This window comes from Topomyia yanbarensis, chromosome 3 (assembly GCF_030247195.1).
Source record: "Topomyia yanbarensis strain Yona2022 chromosome 3, ASM3024719v1, whole genome shotgun sequence".
Taxonomy (NCBI): domain Eukaryota; kingdom Metazoa; phylum Arthropoda; class Insecta; order Diptera; family Culicidae; genus Topomyia; species Topomyia yanbarensis.
Genome location: NC_080672.1, coordinates 374,946,704 through 374,963,727, shown reverse-complemented (window position 1 = coordinate 374,963,727; position 17,024 = coordinate 374,946,704). Strand labels below are relative to the sequence as shown.

The 17,024-nt window shown below is 37.1% G+C and overlaps 1 protein-coding gene across 1 annotated transcript in view; it reads left to right on the top strand.

Annotated features, from left to right (window-relative positions):
• Window positions 1-3,422: 3,422 nt before the first annotated feature.
• The window catches only part of LOC131688250 (nose resistant to fluoxetine protein 6-like), a 43,309-nt gene continuing 29,707 nt past the window's right edge, over window positions 3,423-17,024 (top strand). Inside the window, exons 1-3 of the mRNA XM_058972438.1 lie at window positions 3,423-3,552; window positions 3,623-3,759; window positions 3,827-3,970. Coding sequence (XP_058828421.1) covers window positions 3,450-3,552; window positions 3,623-3,759; window positions 3,827-3,970 — 384 coding nt within the window. The 5' untranslated portion in view covers window positions 3,423-3,449. The remainder of the gene's footprint in view (window positions 3,553-3,622; window positions 3,760-3,826; window positions 3,971-17,024) is intronic.

Genomic DNA, 17,024 nt, shown 5'->3' with positions numbered 1-17,024 from the left:
CTAAAAAACTTATACGCATCAAAAGGACCAGGACCAGACGGAATAGCACCAATATTTTTAAAAAATTTCAGCTATATTTTCGAAAATGCAATTTCAACAAACTTTGTTGAATGGATCAGGAAAAGCGTAGTGATAAGGTGTACACAGTTCACCTGGGTTCGATTCCCAACCTCCGCACATAGAATTCTAATTTCTCTATCTTGAAAAAAGAACCGATATACCTTAAGGTTAAATATCGAAATATATTAGACTTTATATGAGAGAAAGCTTTTAAAGCAAACAAAAAATATTTTTAGTATTTCGGATTCTCCTAATCAGTAACTAGTACCACCTTGGTGCCAATTAGATGATAAGTCCAAACTAGCACCAAATTAGCACTAGTTAGGCGCTCAATCCTAAATCCAAAAAGTGATAGCTCTAGTTTGCTGATGAGAATGCGCAGCAAACCAGAACTTCTGTGCTTGTCTTCCGAGATATTACTCGGTACATGCCAATTGCTTAGTTCATGCAAGACGTATGACATTTTGGATTTAGGATTGAGCGTATAACTAATGCTAATTTTGGTGCTAGTTTAGGTTTGTCATCTAATTGGCATCAAGATGATGCTAGTTACTGATGAGGAGAATCTGAAACGCTAAAAACTAATTTTTAGTTAGGTATTGTGCACTCTTGTACGAAAAAATTACTATTTTTTGCATAGCTTTAAAACAAGTTATTCTAATATTACAGTAAGTGATAAATGTTTTCTGCTTTGTATAAACAATAGAATTCACATTTTATTCAGGGTAGTCTCTGAAGTTAACAATAAAATGTTTCCTTGAAAAGAACTGGTTTGAGCAAATTTATTAAATATCGTTTTATATTTCGATGTATATGCATTTGTGTAGCCTTCAACATTATCAAAAACTTTGTCGAAGACACCAAGTCCCTTACTATTTTTGAAGAAATATTTCTCCATAATTACACTCAGGTTTTTTTTACGCGGGGGATACAGGCCGCGTAAATGTAAACCGCGTAAATGAAAACCGCGTAAATTTCAAAATCCGCGTAAATGAAAACCGCGTAAATTTCAAAATCCGCGTAAATGAAAACCGCGTAAATTTCGAAATCCGCGTAAATGAAAACCGCGTAAATTTCAAAATCCGCGTAAATGAAAATCGCGTAAATTTCAAAATCCGCGTAAATGAAGACCACTTAAATTTAAGAATCCGCGTTAAAGGGAACCTCGTTGATGGATACCGCGTAAATTTCAAAATCCGCGTAAATGAAAACCGCGTAAATTTCAAAATCCGCGTAAATGAAAACCGCGTAAATTTGGAAATCCGCGTAAATGAAAACCGCGTAAATTTCAAAATCCGCGTAAATTTCAAAATCCGCGTAAATGAAGACCACTTAAATTTAAGAATCCGCGTTAAAGGGAACCTCGTTGATGGATACCGCGTAAATTTCAAAATCCGCGTAAATGAATACCGCGTAAATTTCAAAATCCGCGTAAATGAAAACCGCGTAAATTTCGAAATCCGCGTAAATGAAAACCGCGTAAATTTCAAAATCCGCGTAAATGAAAATCGCGTAAATTTCAAAATCCGCGTAAATGAAGACCACTTAAATTTAAGAATCCGCGTTAAAGGGAACCTCGTTGATGGATACCGCGTAAATTTCAAAATCCGCGTAAATGAAAACCGCGTAAATTTCAAAATCCGCGTAAATGAAGACCACTTAAATTTAAGAATCCGCGTTAAAGGGAACCTCGTTGATGGATACCGCGTAAATTTCAAAATCCGCGTAAATGAAAACCGCGTAAATTTCAAAATCCGCGTAAATGAAAACCGCGTAAATTTGGAAATCCGCGTAAATGAAAACCGCGTAAATTTCAAAATCCGCGTAAATTTCAAAATCCGCGTAAATGAAGACCACTTAAATTTAAGAATCCGCGTTAAAGGGAACCTCGTTGATGGATACCGCGTAAATTTCAAAATCCGCGTAAATGAAAACCGCGTAAATTTCAAAATCCGCGTAAATGAAAACCGCGTAAATTTCGAAATCCGCGTAAATGAAAACCGCGTAAATTTCAAAATCCGCGTAAATGAAAATCGCGTAAATTTCAAAATCCGCGTAAATGAAGACCACTTAAATTTAAGAATCCGCGTTAAAGGGAACCTCGTTGATGGATACCGCGTAAATTTCAAAATCCGCGTAAATGAAAACCGCGTAAATTTCAAAATCCGCGTAAATGAAAACCGCGTAAATTTGGAAATCCGCGTAAATGAAAACCGCGTAAATTTCAAAATCCGCGTAAATTTCAAAATCCGCGTAAATGAAGACCACTTAAATTTAAGAATCCGCGTTAAAGGGAACCTCGTTGATGGATACCGCGTAAATTTCAAAATCCGCGTAAATGAAAACCGCGTAAATTTCAAAATCCGCGTAAATGAAAACCGCGTAAATTTCGAAATCCGCGTAAAAAAAACCGTGTGAAAAAATACCGCGCAAAAAAAACCGCGTAAAATAACTTGAATGTACTTCTAGAAGATTTAATCACCAACATTATTGTATCAAAAAAGCGCTTTTTGTGTTTAAAAACTCCATATTAAATGTGCACTTTGTATTTGCATTCTTTGACTTCATTGACATATTATAAAAGAAATTATAAAAGACATCTGTCAGACTAATTTTTTTCTAAACTTTCACTAGTTTATCAAACTTACATTGAATTTAAGCATTTTCAAAAATTCAACGATTTTCATCAAACCCCCCTCCAAACCAAATTTCTGGCTACGCCACTGACATGGTGGATTAAACCATGTTTTAGATCCAAGTTGGTATAACTCCTTAAATACACACGAATTGTGCATTTCTGAGAAAATATTTCAGAGCGATTTCATTTAATGAAACTCTCCTTCATGTCGCAGATGTTAATACGACCTAAGCGTTCTTCCAGAAGTTTTTATCGCTTTCGAGTATCCGTAGAAAGTATACTGAACCTTTCACGCGGTGCTGTACGAGGAGAAAGGAAAAAATCTATGTTCCTTGTGCTTTAGCTAAAGTCTTCAGACGAACGAAATCCAAACGACTTGGCTGCACAATCCGCCAGTTGGGTATACGGGTATAAAACACACTTGCGATGAAATATTTTTTTCTAAATAAGGGCGTAACGACATGTTTTAAATTATGCTGAGAATACATCCCAGAAACTGAGATCAGTTCAATCCTATAAATAAAGAGGCTTTTTTCTCAGATCGCCTAATATAAGCAGGATGCTTTACCCCCTTTCACCCTAATTGTTCTGGTCGAAATGATCGCTTCAGATGCGCACTTTTCGGGGGCTTGTGTGGTTTGAGCTACACCTCATCGACGTACGCTGATGGATTATCGTTGCGCGCGGTTCAGTTGAGCTCAATTGTTATACCAGCAGAATGTACAGAGGCGTCAGTTCCATTGAGTGAGCCATGTCGGTAGCAGCTTCAGTTGGCAGTGGTTCCGCAATTCTGGCTGCAGTGGTACTGTTGTTGAACTTCTTTCCAGGATCGGTTATCGGGCGAGAAGATGCAGGTGAGAACCGACTGGAGTGTTTCTACTTTTGAAGTGTTACTAATTAGTGTATTCGTTCTTTGCTTTGAAGCTACGGAGACGGGTTCGATGCCCGCGCTTTACCGGTTCGACAATTACGGGGAGTGCATGGAGAATGAGGGCACCTACTGTATGGTCCGAAGCTTGCTGAGACCTAATCTTTCCAGTGAGCTGTGGTTACATGTAAAGGTATCGATCGATCTAGTTGAAGTTAGCGAAAGACAATGCGGAAGTGTACCCAAGTTCATCCGTTTAGAATTTCAGTGCCGATGTCCGTCACTTTCGGCGCAATCTACTGGAGCGCGGGATTTGCATTGACGAGTGCTTGAAACGGCTAAGTGGGCTCGGCAAAAAGCAGCGAGATGAGTTGCTTGTGGCACCATTTGAAGTGGATTTTAAAGTAAGTATAAACAATGTCTATGCGAAAGATGACCCCGATAGGGGATCGAAGTTTCTCTTCCGGAAATGATTCTCTGAGGTGCAGCAAAGTATTAGCCAGTGTTGTAAATTTGAAGAAGTGAAAAAGTTATTTCAATGAAGTATGAAAAACCAGTAACCAGTAAGTGCAGTTTTATGGCAATGTTTCTTTTTATTTTTGCACGATTTTATCGTATGTACAAGACAACGGTACGGTTATGAAAGATCCAGCAATATATCGATGAAAATAGAAGAAGACTTATTAATGGATCCTTGAACATCTCTTTATGACTTTGACCTTTTCAAAAGTATATTTGATCATCAGAAACAACTAACGTCCAAAAGATAGTGCTGCACCGTCAGAAAGTTTGTTAATTCAACTTCACACTTGAATACAAATGCAAACAAAGTTCTGCGTGCATCAGTGTGACGGTAGCATGAACAATGATGCTCTGTGATTCAAGTTTTTTTTTCTGTTAGCCGCACCAGCTGTTCTAGTTCTAAACTTTTACTATGGGGAACCATTTCAGCTTACATAATTGTACCAATCGGAAACGATCGAAGTCACTACCCTAGTTCTTTTACAATGGATGATAATTTAACGTTTTTTCGTTACTTTCATGCCTGTGATTTGAATGTTTGCGCGCGCATCAGTTCATTGCCTTATGCTACGACGTAGTTTATGCTAGCGAATGAGCGAATTCTAAAAACATGTTTTCCATGAGTACTTCCGCATCGAGGATGGCAAATTTGGATAAATATTGATCTTCAACGAATTGGTCAACACAATCGTGTGGCTAATTCAAATTATTTTCAAAACAGGGTTTCTGCCCGCAAGAAAGCCCACACCTATACTGGAAGTGTGTCAATGGGACGCGATCATTTCGTCACAATAAAAAATAAACGAAAAATGCTACGTGCCTTCTATACAGTCGGATAGCAATAACATTCCTCTGAAGTAAGATAATGTACATTCAATGAACACGTGAGATAAAGACATATTGGCGGAAGCAAGCAGGAGCGTTCATATTAACTGTAAACTAAACGAATAAGCCCTACATGTTGAGGTACAAGAAACTCTGACGAAGTAAAGCTTCTTCGCGACAAAATTTGGCCGACTGAAAATTCAAGCAATCTGTGAAATATTTCGCCGGAACATGAAATATTTTTCACAAGTATTACCGAATGGCTGCCCGATCGAAAGATTTACAAATTAATATGTTTTTCATATGCGTTTTCAAAAATGGAGGCAAAAAAGTGCCCGTTAAAAAGCAATTATTCGATTAGAATATGTATTTTCAATAAAAGTCGAACAAAACTTGCATAATATGCAAGTTTTGTTCACTGTGTTTCAAAATCGCTACCAACACCTAGAAATCGAGAAATGCAAAAAAGAAACAGACTTAAGGAACCACCAAACGGATGAGAAAGTAAGACAAACATTTAGGAGAAGGCCAAACCTTTCTGTTGATACTGTTGCTACTAAAATAAATATGTCATCGACGTTTGTGCATATTTCGAAGTAACATTAAGAAATGGAGTCATCCAAGGTAAAGACTGTTTCGAACCGCATTGATAAGCAAAATGGGGTGTGCTTCGATAGGCTTAGACCCGTTAGGCATAATGGACGTTAGGTATAATATACGTTAGGCAAAAATTATCATGTTGAAGTGGTCGGTGTTAAGTCAGAGAGGACTAAGTCGCAAAACATCAAAAAATAAGATAATGATAGTACTTTATAAAGAATTTCTTCAGCTACATTAGACTCTTGCCAGATTTAAAATATGCAACAATAAACAAGAATTATAGCAAAAATAAATTTTCATTTATAACGAAAAGGATGCTGCGATTCAAACTTTAAACTCGTTTTTCTCGAAATCAATATTTTGTCACTTAGTCCGGTCTGACTTAACACCGACCAAATGTCACTTCATGTTTTGGCGGTGATGGCCTCGGGTAGTAGGGGCCTGAACGTTTGAACGTTATTTGATGTTGTAGCATTACTCTGGAAGCTGATCAAACTCGATCAACTTTTTATTCTGCTGTATGCATTTGAAGAAATTTCAGAAAAAACCAGCCGAATACTTGGCATGCGGAAACGCAGCTCACCGTAATTTCTCGACGCACAACCGATAACACTAGCTTACAAAATAAAATTAAAAATCTGAACTTCAATATTCGACCTCCATTACCATTTTCATTGTAAAATAATGTGTTGAATCTGAAAATGATGTCCAAAAATTTACAGTAGAACAGTTTTTGAGTTAGAATAAAAAACTGAATTTAACCATTAAAGTAAAACTACGTTTGGTGAAATCCATATATCTTCGGGTATAGTGCATCGATATTAAATATAGTTATGTTAAATTAAAGGTAGATGCATGTATTTGCGGTCGTCTGAATATGTTGTTCTAGTGCGACTAATGGTTCTGACATTATTTTCGAGTTTGTTGAGCTTTTTCCAAATTTTAAGAAAAATAAATGTTTCGGCAGGATTTTGGGTAAGATAAACTGATTTCAAAAACAACATTTTTAGAGGAACTTAAAGCCGATTTCTGGGTCAATTTATTGAACCATCTCAAACTCAATTTTTTCTTTGGCCTTTTTTATAAAATATTGAGGATTCTCTGTTAGAACTATGTCAAACAAATAAAATGAAGATCTCGTTTATCCAAATCATTAAAATCTTTTGATAACAATAATTTCAGTGAAGTGATAAGTTATCGAATTATTAGTATGCAATATCAGTCTGCTTTCTACTTCTGTCGCAGTCAGACGTACAATCAAGCCAAGTGAACAACAGGCCTCTCGATCTAGTGTGCATTGTCTCGAGAACAAAGAAAACATCGGATTATTCTTGTCATCATGAGTAAAGTTGACGAAAAAGCTCTACTCCGATCCAACGCTGCGGTCGTTGACTTTAAATTTTGTTTAAAACGACCGAGTTTTAGTGAAGTGGAATACCTTCTGAAGGTAAAAATGCAACTTAGACTTATGGAAGTGTTGTACCTTCAGTATCATCATCTTCGCAGTGCAGTGTTAATATCATTCAACACGTTAGCACAAGCCGAGCGTTTCGTTTTGAAGAACAACTTAAAACACGTGGTTGCAAGTGACAACGTTGGAATTAAGATTCCCGTATATATTGAGAATGATTATATAGATGTAAGGACCTATCACCTCGTACCCCTCCTGAGCCAATTGCAAAATTCATGTCGCAATACGGAGAAGTAGAATCCGTTACATCTGATACTTGGAGAAACTTCTTCCCGGGTACTCCTAACGGCGTTTTTGTAGTGAGGATGCGGGTTGAAAGGCCTATACCCTCGTACTTGACAATAAAACTCAAAACTCACGGAACTACAATTATGCAAACTACGCTATGCACCCATGAGGGGCAAACTCCTACGTGTAAGTATTGTAATCAGACAGCTCATCATGGACAAGCTTGCGCGGAAGATGCAGAGGAAGACGCGTCTCAACCGATTGCCAACTCATCTACGGCAAACCAACCCAAAACAGAGTTTTCAATACCAATGCCTGAACCACAAACGGTGGCCAAATTTGTGGCAGCAGTTGCACAGACCATAATGACAACCACAAAAGAAGCATCCACTACCGCAAAATCAACTGTAAGCAACATTGGCAAGGATAACAATAACAGTGACGGATTTACGCTGGTCCACAATAAGTGCAAGAAACAGGGAAAAACATCTGATCGCGGACACCAAGCCGGCTTCGACCTGCGCGCACGGGATCCAATATTATAATAATATTTGCTTATATTTTAATTTTACATTTGTAAATATATAAAAGATCCACGGCTCCGTCAAGCTACCGCTATGAGCCGTGTCAAATAAACGAATTTTTAAAAAAAAAAATGCAATATTGCGTGTAGTATTTACATATGTCATACTGAAAATGACATTCTTTTGATAAAAATCACGGTGTCTTTTTTTAACAACTTTATGCAAAAAAATTCAGCATCGCTGAAACTTCAGGATATGAAAGAATGGGCTTTCCCCTTTCATTTGAAACCAAAATCAAAATAATCCGTCGGGGGGTCTAGAGCAACTTTTTTTTGGTTTTTTTTCCTATGAACATAGATTTTACAATGGAACTAGTTCATATTTCTGCCCCCAGATGGTGCTTTAGACATTCGAACAACACTAAAAGTAAGAATCTGATAGATTATTTAATTGCCTACAGCTTTGTTACCAACTAAAAACCGATTTGAAATTATCCCGAAAAGTAGTTTAATATTTTAACGAATTCTAAGTCTAAGTTAGTTTCACAGAAGACCTAGCGGTTTGTCAATTCACAAGCACTTTTTTTATTTGCCAAATAGTTGTGTTTAGTTCAATAGTGAATTCAGTGGAATTTGAGAGCTTGGAAAATCTGTTCTTTTAGCTGAAAATTATAATTCCCTGATATAGGGCACCATTCATATTTTTGGGATGAGAAATTTAGATAAGTTAGATAAGTGTTGACCAAACTAGTATGATATTAATATTCTTTTTCATGATGATAAGTAATTCCTCCCGCAGAAACAGCTTTTTCAATTATGTATGCCTTCTTTTTCATTTTTGACGTAGGACTACGTCTTTGTTTTCGATATAGGGATGCACGTTGCAAATTCTACAAAAAGGGTATGTAACGAAAAGTGGTCCAATTTTAAACGCATATAATTCAGCCGTCTCACGATAAATTTTCAAATTTTTTGCGCATGTCACCCCGAAATACTTCTAAGAATAGATTCCAACTGATATACCCAAAGATTTTCGATATCATGGCATTAAAAATTCAAATAATGAACATCCGAGTCAAAATATCGCGCATTTACACACAGAAGATAGCGCTTCCCTAGTCCAGCACGACAGATTTGTGTACCTAGCGCGCTACACTTCTATAAATGACGTCATCATCGACTATTTAAACGGACGGATTTCGCCAGACCAGCTCAGTTACCTGTTGAACAGCAGGCGAAGCAGATCACTGCGCTGTGTGTTTTCACAGCCAGTGTAGCTGAGTTAGAAGTTCGTTACACTGCCTGTGGTGGAACGCTATGCTATCTTTTGTGTTGTGCTCGTTTCCAGCACACTTTAATGTATAATTATTCTTACACAAAATTGTACATGCGAGCTTCATTTGCAAACACGGTTAACTTAGTGTCGTGGTATTAGTTGTCTCTTTCGCTCTACCCATCATCATCAGCGTTCATTCATTTTGCTTTGCGCGCGGGTTTAATGTTTGAGGCGAATGTCTAGGTAGGTAGATCTAATTTGTTACTAAATTGCACAACGAAAGTTTATTATTTACGTTCGATCAATTCATTGATTCATTTCCCCATCACGTACGTCATTCCCACTCAGCCTATAGTATTTTGATTGTACTAATAGGTACATACTACTGCCACTTGAAAAACAGTTGCAAAAACGCATCTTGTCCATATATAAAATTGTTTTCGATTCTTGTATATTTATAGTTTTGGTAATGCATTCGTTATATTTGTATGCGTACTTTAGGAAAGTTACAATAATGGCAAAATATAACTAGAATGCTTGGTCTACACATGAAGTGTGATTATATTGCCTAAAATTTGATTTTTCTTCACTGGTCCGGGTTTTTTACCACACACAATCGAAAAGTTTTTACAAGATAATCTTATGCTATAAAGATTTAGTTCCAGATATTAGTTCGGTAACGGTTTTCTGTCTTCTTTCTTCAGATCTTCTTAAATTAGTTTAATCGGTAAGTTTAAGTAATATTGTTGATTGGTTGTGATTAAACCATACGTAAGAAATATATTTGATTTATTATTACTATAAATGTCCTAAGAAAATAACTATTTTACATTAAGTAGTATAGTCCTACGTCTACAGCTCGTGCAACCCCATAGGGCTGCCCCTTGTAGTTTTTCGATTGTTCTCAGAGATGACTGATAACTATTCTTACATGAATCTCTTACTCTGTTAGCATTTTCGTATAAAATTGACTTGTCCTGAACCTTTATATTTGAACAAACTCAATGAAACTTTTAACGCACCATTGCAATATTTCGCCGATTTTATTGCAACGCTTGGTTAAAAACGCTGATTATCCGTTTTCAAAATTAACTCAATGTGACAAACAGTGAAAAAAAACTTTAAGTTTTTGGATCAAGATAATTGTTGTACTCAAATCATATTTTGTTTTTAAAAGTAATACATATCGCATTATCTAGGATCAATTTAGTAACGATATCTCGCATAATTGATAGGAAATGGCCGTAAAATCCAACTGCCACAATATGCTTTGCGGAGAAAATTTGAATAAATCGTTTCACGCTAACCACTAATTTGGACAGTTACTGCTGTGGTTTGCGTTAACTTACAAACAGTGTGTCCCAACATTTCGTCTTGAACGGAATTATAATAGCTGACTTAAGCGATGATAACCTAAGTTATACGACGTATGGTTCTTTCTAAAACATAAATGTAAGCAGACCCTTGTAACCAAGCAATACCTTCCGATGAATGGTAGTCCCTTTGAACCTATCGGGAAAGATTACAAACCAAAAGCACAAATAGTTTTCTGACTCTGTCAAACATCCTTTTTTTCAGAAGTTCAAATTTTCAGAATTGTCAACGTAATGAATCCCGTCTAATATGTTCATGCCATTAAACCCAATTATTTTTTTTTGGTAATGTAATAAGTGCGAGAAAACATATTTCCAAACCACTAGGCCTCGTGTGAAACTATCTTAGATATAACTTTGTTAAAATCTTAAACAACTTTTCCGGATGATTTCAGATGAATTTTTAGCTGTCAACAAACTTGTAGACAATTAAATTGTCTATCAAATTCTTACTTTTAATGTTATTCGAATGTATAAAGCACCATCTAGGGACAGAAATATGAACTATCTCCAGTAGTAAAACCTGTATTATTACGAAAAAAACTTAAAAAAAAGTTGCTCTGGACCCCCGACGGATTATTTTGATCTTAGTTTCAAATGAAAGGGGAAAGCCCATTCTTTCATATTCCAAAATTTCAGAGATGCTGATTTTTTTGCATAAAATTGTTCTAATAAATACACCGTGGCAAATCTCTTTGTAAACTAAATCTTTACGAGTCATAGAGCTCGTGTCCTTCAAACTCTAGGTGCTCAACTGTGTTTTGTACAAAGTTAATGCAAACTTTACGAATCCCGAAATCCACACGTATAAGTGATACTACATACTATAACATACGTCAAGTACAGAAAATGAATAATTTATTTTCCTTACCAGAACATCTATTTGGATTCGTATTTTGAAATTATGTGGGGCATCGAAACACTTATTTTAGGTTTAAAACCTCAATTTCAGAATGATTTGAAGAACGTAGAATCTTTTACAATTGCACTTAGGTGTCTAACGGCAATGTATCACCGTCTGATGACAGTGATCTTACTACGTTGACCGGGAGGGCTTTTCTTTAAGGGGGGGAGGGCTTGTAAAGGTTTCAGCGTGAAAAAATTACTTCTTTTTTGAGAATTTGTTTAGAATTTTGTGTCAAGAAAATTTATTAAAACTTATGTACATTATAGTGTATCATTTCAACAACATGCTATAATTTTTCTATGCAAAAATATCGACAAATGACTCGGTGACGAGGCTTTTTGTAGCACGTCTCTGGAAAAAAAACATGATTTGCGGTGTAACCTGCCATTCAAGAACTACTTAACCGATTTCTTTCAAAATTTGCATACACATTCCACGTTAAAATAGCTAACCCCTAAGTTGAGTTTTGAGATAATTTTTCATTTAAGGGGGTGTTTACTCATAAAAAACAAGGAAATTTTTCGCGAAAAATAGTAGGTTTTATTTAAAATGAGTAAAAAACCCCTCAATTAAAAATTTATGTCAAAAACTCAACGTAAGGGTTAGCTATTTTTAACGTAGAATGTGTATGCAGAGTTTGAAAGAAATCGGTTAAGTAGTTTTTGAATTGCAGGTAACACTGCAAATCATGTTTTTTTTCAGAGACGTTCTACAAAAAGCTTCGTCACCTAGTCATTTGTCGATATTTTTGCAGAGAAAAATTACAGCATGTTATTGAAATGATATACTATAATGTGCAAAAGTTTTGATCAATAGGCTTTACGCAAAGTTCTAAAAAAATCGCAAAGGAAACGTTTTTTTCACGCTGAAACCCTTACCTGCTCCTGGGAGTCTGCATTTCCGCGCCAAGAGGGCAGCAAATCGATACCTTTTTGCCTTAATCTCGCAATATCTTTGGAAATAGACCAAAAATAAAAAACAAAAATGGTATCCAGTAAACTAGGATAATTACCGAAGACATTGGCGAAAAATTTATTTCAAATTTCCAATTACTTCCAAAGTGATCGGTAGTTTTAGTAGAGAAAATCGCGAAAATTTCGAATCCTTTATGATTCCGCTCCCGAAAACAAAATTGCCTCTCCCATTTCTCTGCATTCTCTGGTTTCCACCCCACCAAAACCAGTGTTGTATCAACAAGGATTCCGTCCTATTCCTTCGTAGTATATTACAAGTTCATTTATGGATTATAACTGTTTGTAATCATGTGGATTACCAAAAGATGCAGAATGCGATTTTTGCATTGTTATGCGTTGAATAAAATACATTCAACGCTTGCAAATACATCTATTGATCGAGAATTTCTTTATTTGCGGAAGCGCACGCTACTACGCAGTTACACCACTGTTAGCGCGCCTGGGTCAACGTGCATGTGTATGTGAAAGCCTCGGCTTCCTTGCTGCTACCTATAGCACGTGGATACATCTATAGCTATAGCAGCACGTGGATGATCGGAGTAATGAGTGAAATGGACAAATGTTATTTCTAATTACCAAAATAATCTCTCATACTAGTTCCAAAAAGTTTCAAAGGTTCAGGTTTTACATACTATCGCAACATATCAATTTGCGCCTGAGATATTGAGGCACAGGTTCTGTATTAGGAAGTTATTTGTCGTCTATATAAAGGCTAAAAGAGGACATCATTGTAATTTTTTCTGTATCTGTATTTTCCGGAGGCCATTGTCTGCGAAAATTTTCGGAAACTCAAATGTACATAGTAATAGGACATATTCGAATGAGCTTTTCTCGGAATATGTTTAGTACTGTAAACTAATATCTTAGCTGACATGTTGAAAACAGGTGCACAACTAATTCGTGATCCTGCGACTATAGCGAAAATGTTTTCTAATCTGAAATATAAAAAGTATTCGAATTGATCGAAAATGGAAGCGGTGATGTTTATTGAACAACTCAGGAAATCCTGAGATTGACTCTAAATTCAATTTTCTTGTGCGTATTCTAATATGTTCCAGTTTACGGAGTGTAAAGATATTCTTTCCCGACACTTTGCGCAATTGCACTTTGAGAAAAAAAAATTTATGGGTTAAGCATGCGAATTCATGACAATACGTTTTTTTGCCTTTCTCAATAGAAAGGTATTGCAATTGCTCTGAAAACCGACTTTTTAACGGAGGCCCGGAGGGCCGAGTGACATATACCATTCGATTCAGTTCGTCGAGTTCGGCAAATGTCTGTGTGTGTGTATGTATGTGTGTATGTATGTATGTGTGTGTGTATGTGTGTGTGTATGTGACCAAAAATGTCACTCATTTTTCTCAGAGATGGCTGAACCGATTTTGACAAACTTAGTCTCAAATGAAAGGTGCAACGTTCCCATAGGCTGCTATTGAATTTCTAATTGATCCGACTTCCGGTTCCGGAATTACAGGGTGATAAATACGAACACGCAGAAAATGTCGATTTTAATAAATTCTGCAATGAATGTATAAAGGTGAAAAATTTTCCAAAATATGACCACAACTGCTTCGATTTGTAGTATTAGGTCACTAACATCCATTCAAAGTCTATTTGGCCACATTGGCCACCATCCTCGGTTCCGGAAGCCCCGGCGGAAGTATCTAAATTCAGAATAACAGTCACATCGGTTTCTCGGAGATGGCTAGACCGATTCGACTAAACTTGGCCTCAAATGAAAGGTATTGCGTCCCCGTAAATGGCCATTTAATTTCATCCCGATCCGACTTCCGGTTCCGGAGTTACAGGTTGTGGCGTGCGATCACATAGCAAATTGTGATTCAAACCGATACTCCGATGAAAGCAAAAAAGGTAAAAATTTCGCTAAAATGTCTCTCAAACAACTTAAATTTGCTGTTCTAGGTCACCGACGGCCAACCAAACTTTCGTTGACTACATTAACCACCATAGACGGTTCCGGAAGTGCCCGGGAAAAGCGGCCATCTTTCAAAATTTACGAACTCACATCAGTTTCCCGGAAATGGTTGGGCCAATTTTCACAAACTTAGTCCCAAATGATAGCTATAATATCCCCATAGATGTCTATAAAATTTCGTACGGATCGCTTATATGGTTCCGGAAATATAGACTAAACCGTCCGGTCACATATGAAATTCCTATATAAGCCGGAACTCAAATTTTTTTTCAAAGGAGGGACCTCATGAAATTTCAGAAATCGAATTCGTATTTTTGATGCCAAACATCTTTAAAATGCATGAAACGTCGAGATTTTATGTTATCTCGAAAAAATTTTTTTTTATAAAAATCGACTTTTTGGGACTTTGCCGATTTTGCACCTTTTTGCCTTTCTCAATAGAAAGGTATTGCAATTGCTCTGAAAACCGACTTTTTAACGGAGGCCCGGAGGGCCGAGTGACATATACCATTCGATTCAGTTCGTCGAGTTCGGCAAATGTCTGTGTGTGTATGTATGTGTGTATGTATGTATGTGTGTGTGTATGTGTGTGTGTATGTGACCAAAAATGTCACTCATTTTTCTCAGAGATGGCTGAACCGATTTTGACAAACTTAGTCTCAAATGAAAGGTGTAACGTTCTCATAGGCTGCTATTGAATTTCTAATGAATCCGACTTCCGGTTCCGGAATTACAGGGTGATAAGTACGAACACGCAGAAAATGTCGATTTTAATAAATTCTGCAATGAATGTATAAAGGTGAAAAATTTTCCAAAATATGACCACAACTGCTTCGATTTGTAGTATTAGGTCACTAACATCCATTCAAAGTCTATTTGGCCACATTGGCCACCATCCTCGGTTCCGGAAGCCCCGGCGGAAGTATCTAAACTCAGAATAACAGTCACATCGGTTTCTCGGAGATGGCTAGACCGATTCGACTAAACTTGGCCTCAAATGAAAGGTATTGCGTCCCCGTAAATGGCTATTTAATTTCATCCCGATCCGACTTCCGGTTCCGGAGTTACAGGTTGTGGCGTGCGATCACATAGCAAATTGTGATTCAAACCGATACTCCGATGAAAGCAAAAAAGGTAAAAATTTCGCTAAAATGTCTCTCAAACAACTTAAATTTGCTGTTCTAGGTCACCGACGGCCAACCAAACTTTCGTTGACTACATTAACCACCATAGACGGTTCCGGAAGTGCCCGGGAAAAGCGGCCATCTTTCAAAATTTACGAACTCACATCAGTTTCCCGGAAATGGTTGGGCCAATTTTCACAAACTTAGTCCCAAATGATAGCTATAATATCCCCATAGATGTCTATAAAATTTCGTACGGATCGCTTATATGGTTCCGGAAATATAGACTAAACCGTCCGGTCACATATGAAATTCCCATATAAGCCGGAACTCAAATTTTTTTTCAAAGGGGGGACCTCATGAAATTTCAGAAATCGAATTCGTATTTTTGATGCCAAACATCTTTGAAATGCATGAAACGTCGAGATTTTATGTTATCTCGAAAAATTTTTTTTTATAAAAATCGACTTTTTGGGACTTTGCCGATTTCGCACCTTTTTGCCTTTCTCAATAGAAAGGTATTGCAATTGCTCTGAAAACCGACTTTTTAACGGAGGCCCGGAGGGCCGAGTGACATATACCATTCGATTCAGTTCGTCGAGTTCGGCAAATGTCTGTGTGTGTGTATGTATGTGTGTATGTATGTATGTGTGTGTGTATGTGTGTGTGTATGTGACCAAAAATGTCACTCATTTTTCTCAGAGATGGCTGAACCGATTTTGACAAACTTAGTCTCAAATGAAAGGTGCAACGTTCCCATAGGCTGCTATTGAATTTCTAATTGATCCGACTTCCGGTTCCGGAATTACAGGGTGATAAGTACGAACACGCAGAAAATGTCGATTTTAATAAATTCTGCAATGAATGTATAAAGGTGAAAAATTTTCCAAAATATGACCACAACTGCTTCGATTTGTAGTATTAGGTCACTAACATCCATTCAAAGTCTATTTGGCCACATTGGCCACCATCCTCGGTTCCGGAAGCCCCGGCGGAAGTATCTAAATTCAGAATAACAGTCACATCGGTTTCTCGGAGATGGCTAGACCGATTCGACTAAACTTGGCCTCAAATGAAAGGTATTGTGTCCCCGTAAATGGCTATTTAATTTCATCCCGAACCGACTTCCGGTTCCGGAGTTACAGGTTGTGGCGTGCGATCACATAGCAAATTGTGATTCAAACCGATACTCCGATGAAAGCAAAAAAGGTAAAAATTTCGCTAAAATGTCTCTCAAACAACTTAAATTTGCTGTTCTAGGTCACCGACGGCCAACCAAACTTTCGTTGACTACATTAACCACCATAGACGGTTCCGGAAGTGCCCGGGAAAAGCGGCCATCTTTCAAAATTTACGAACTCACATCAGTTTCCCGGAAATGGTTGGGCCAATTTTCACAAACTTAGTTCCAAATGTTAGCTATAATATCCCCATAGATGTCTATAAAATTTCGTACGGATCGCTTATATGGTTCCGGAAATATAGACTAAACCGTCCGGTCACATATGAAATTCCCATATAAGCCGGAACTCAAATTTTTTTTCAAAGGGGGGACCTCATGAAATTTCAGAAATCGAATTCGTATTTTTGATGCCAAACATCTTTAAAATGCATGAAACGTCGAGATTTTATGTTATGTCGAAAAAATTTTTTTTTATAAAAATCGACTTTTTGGGACTTTGCCGATTTTGCACCTTTT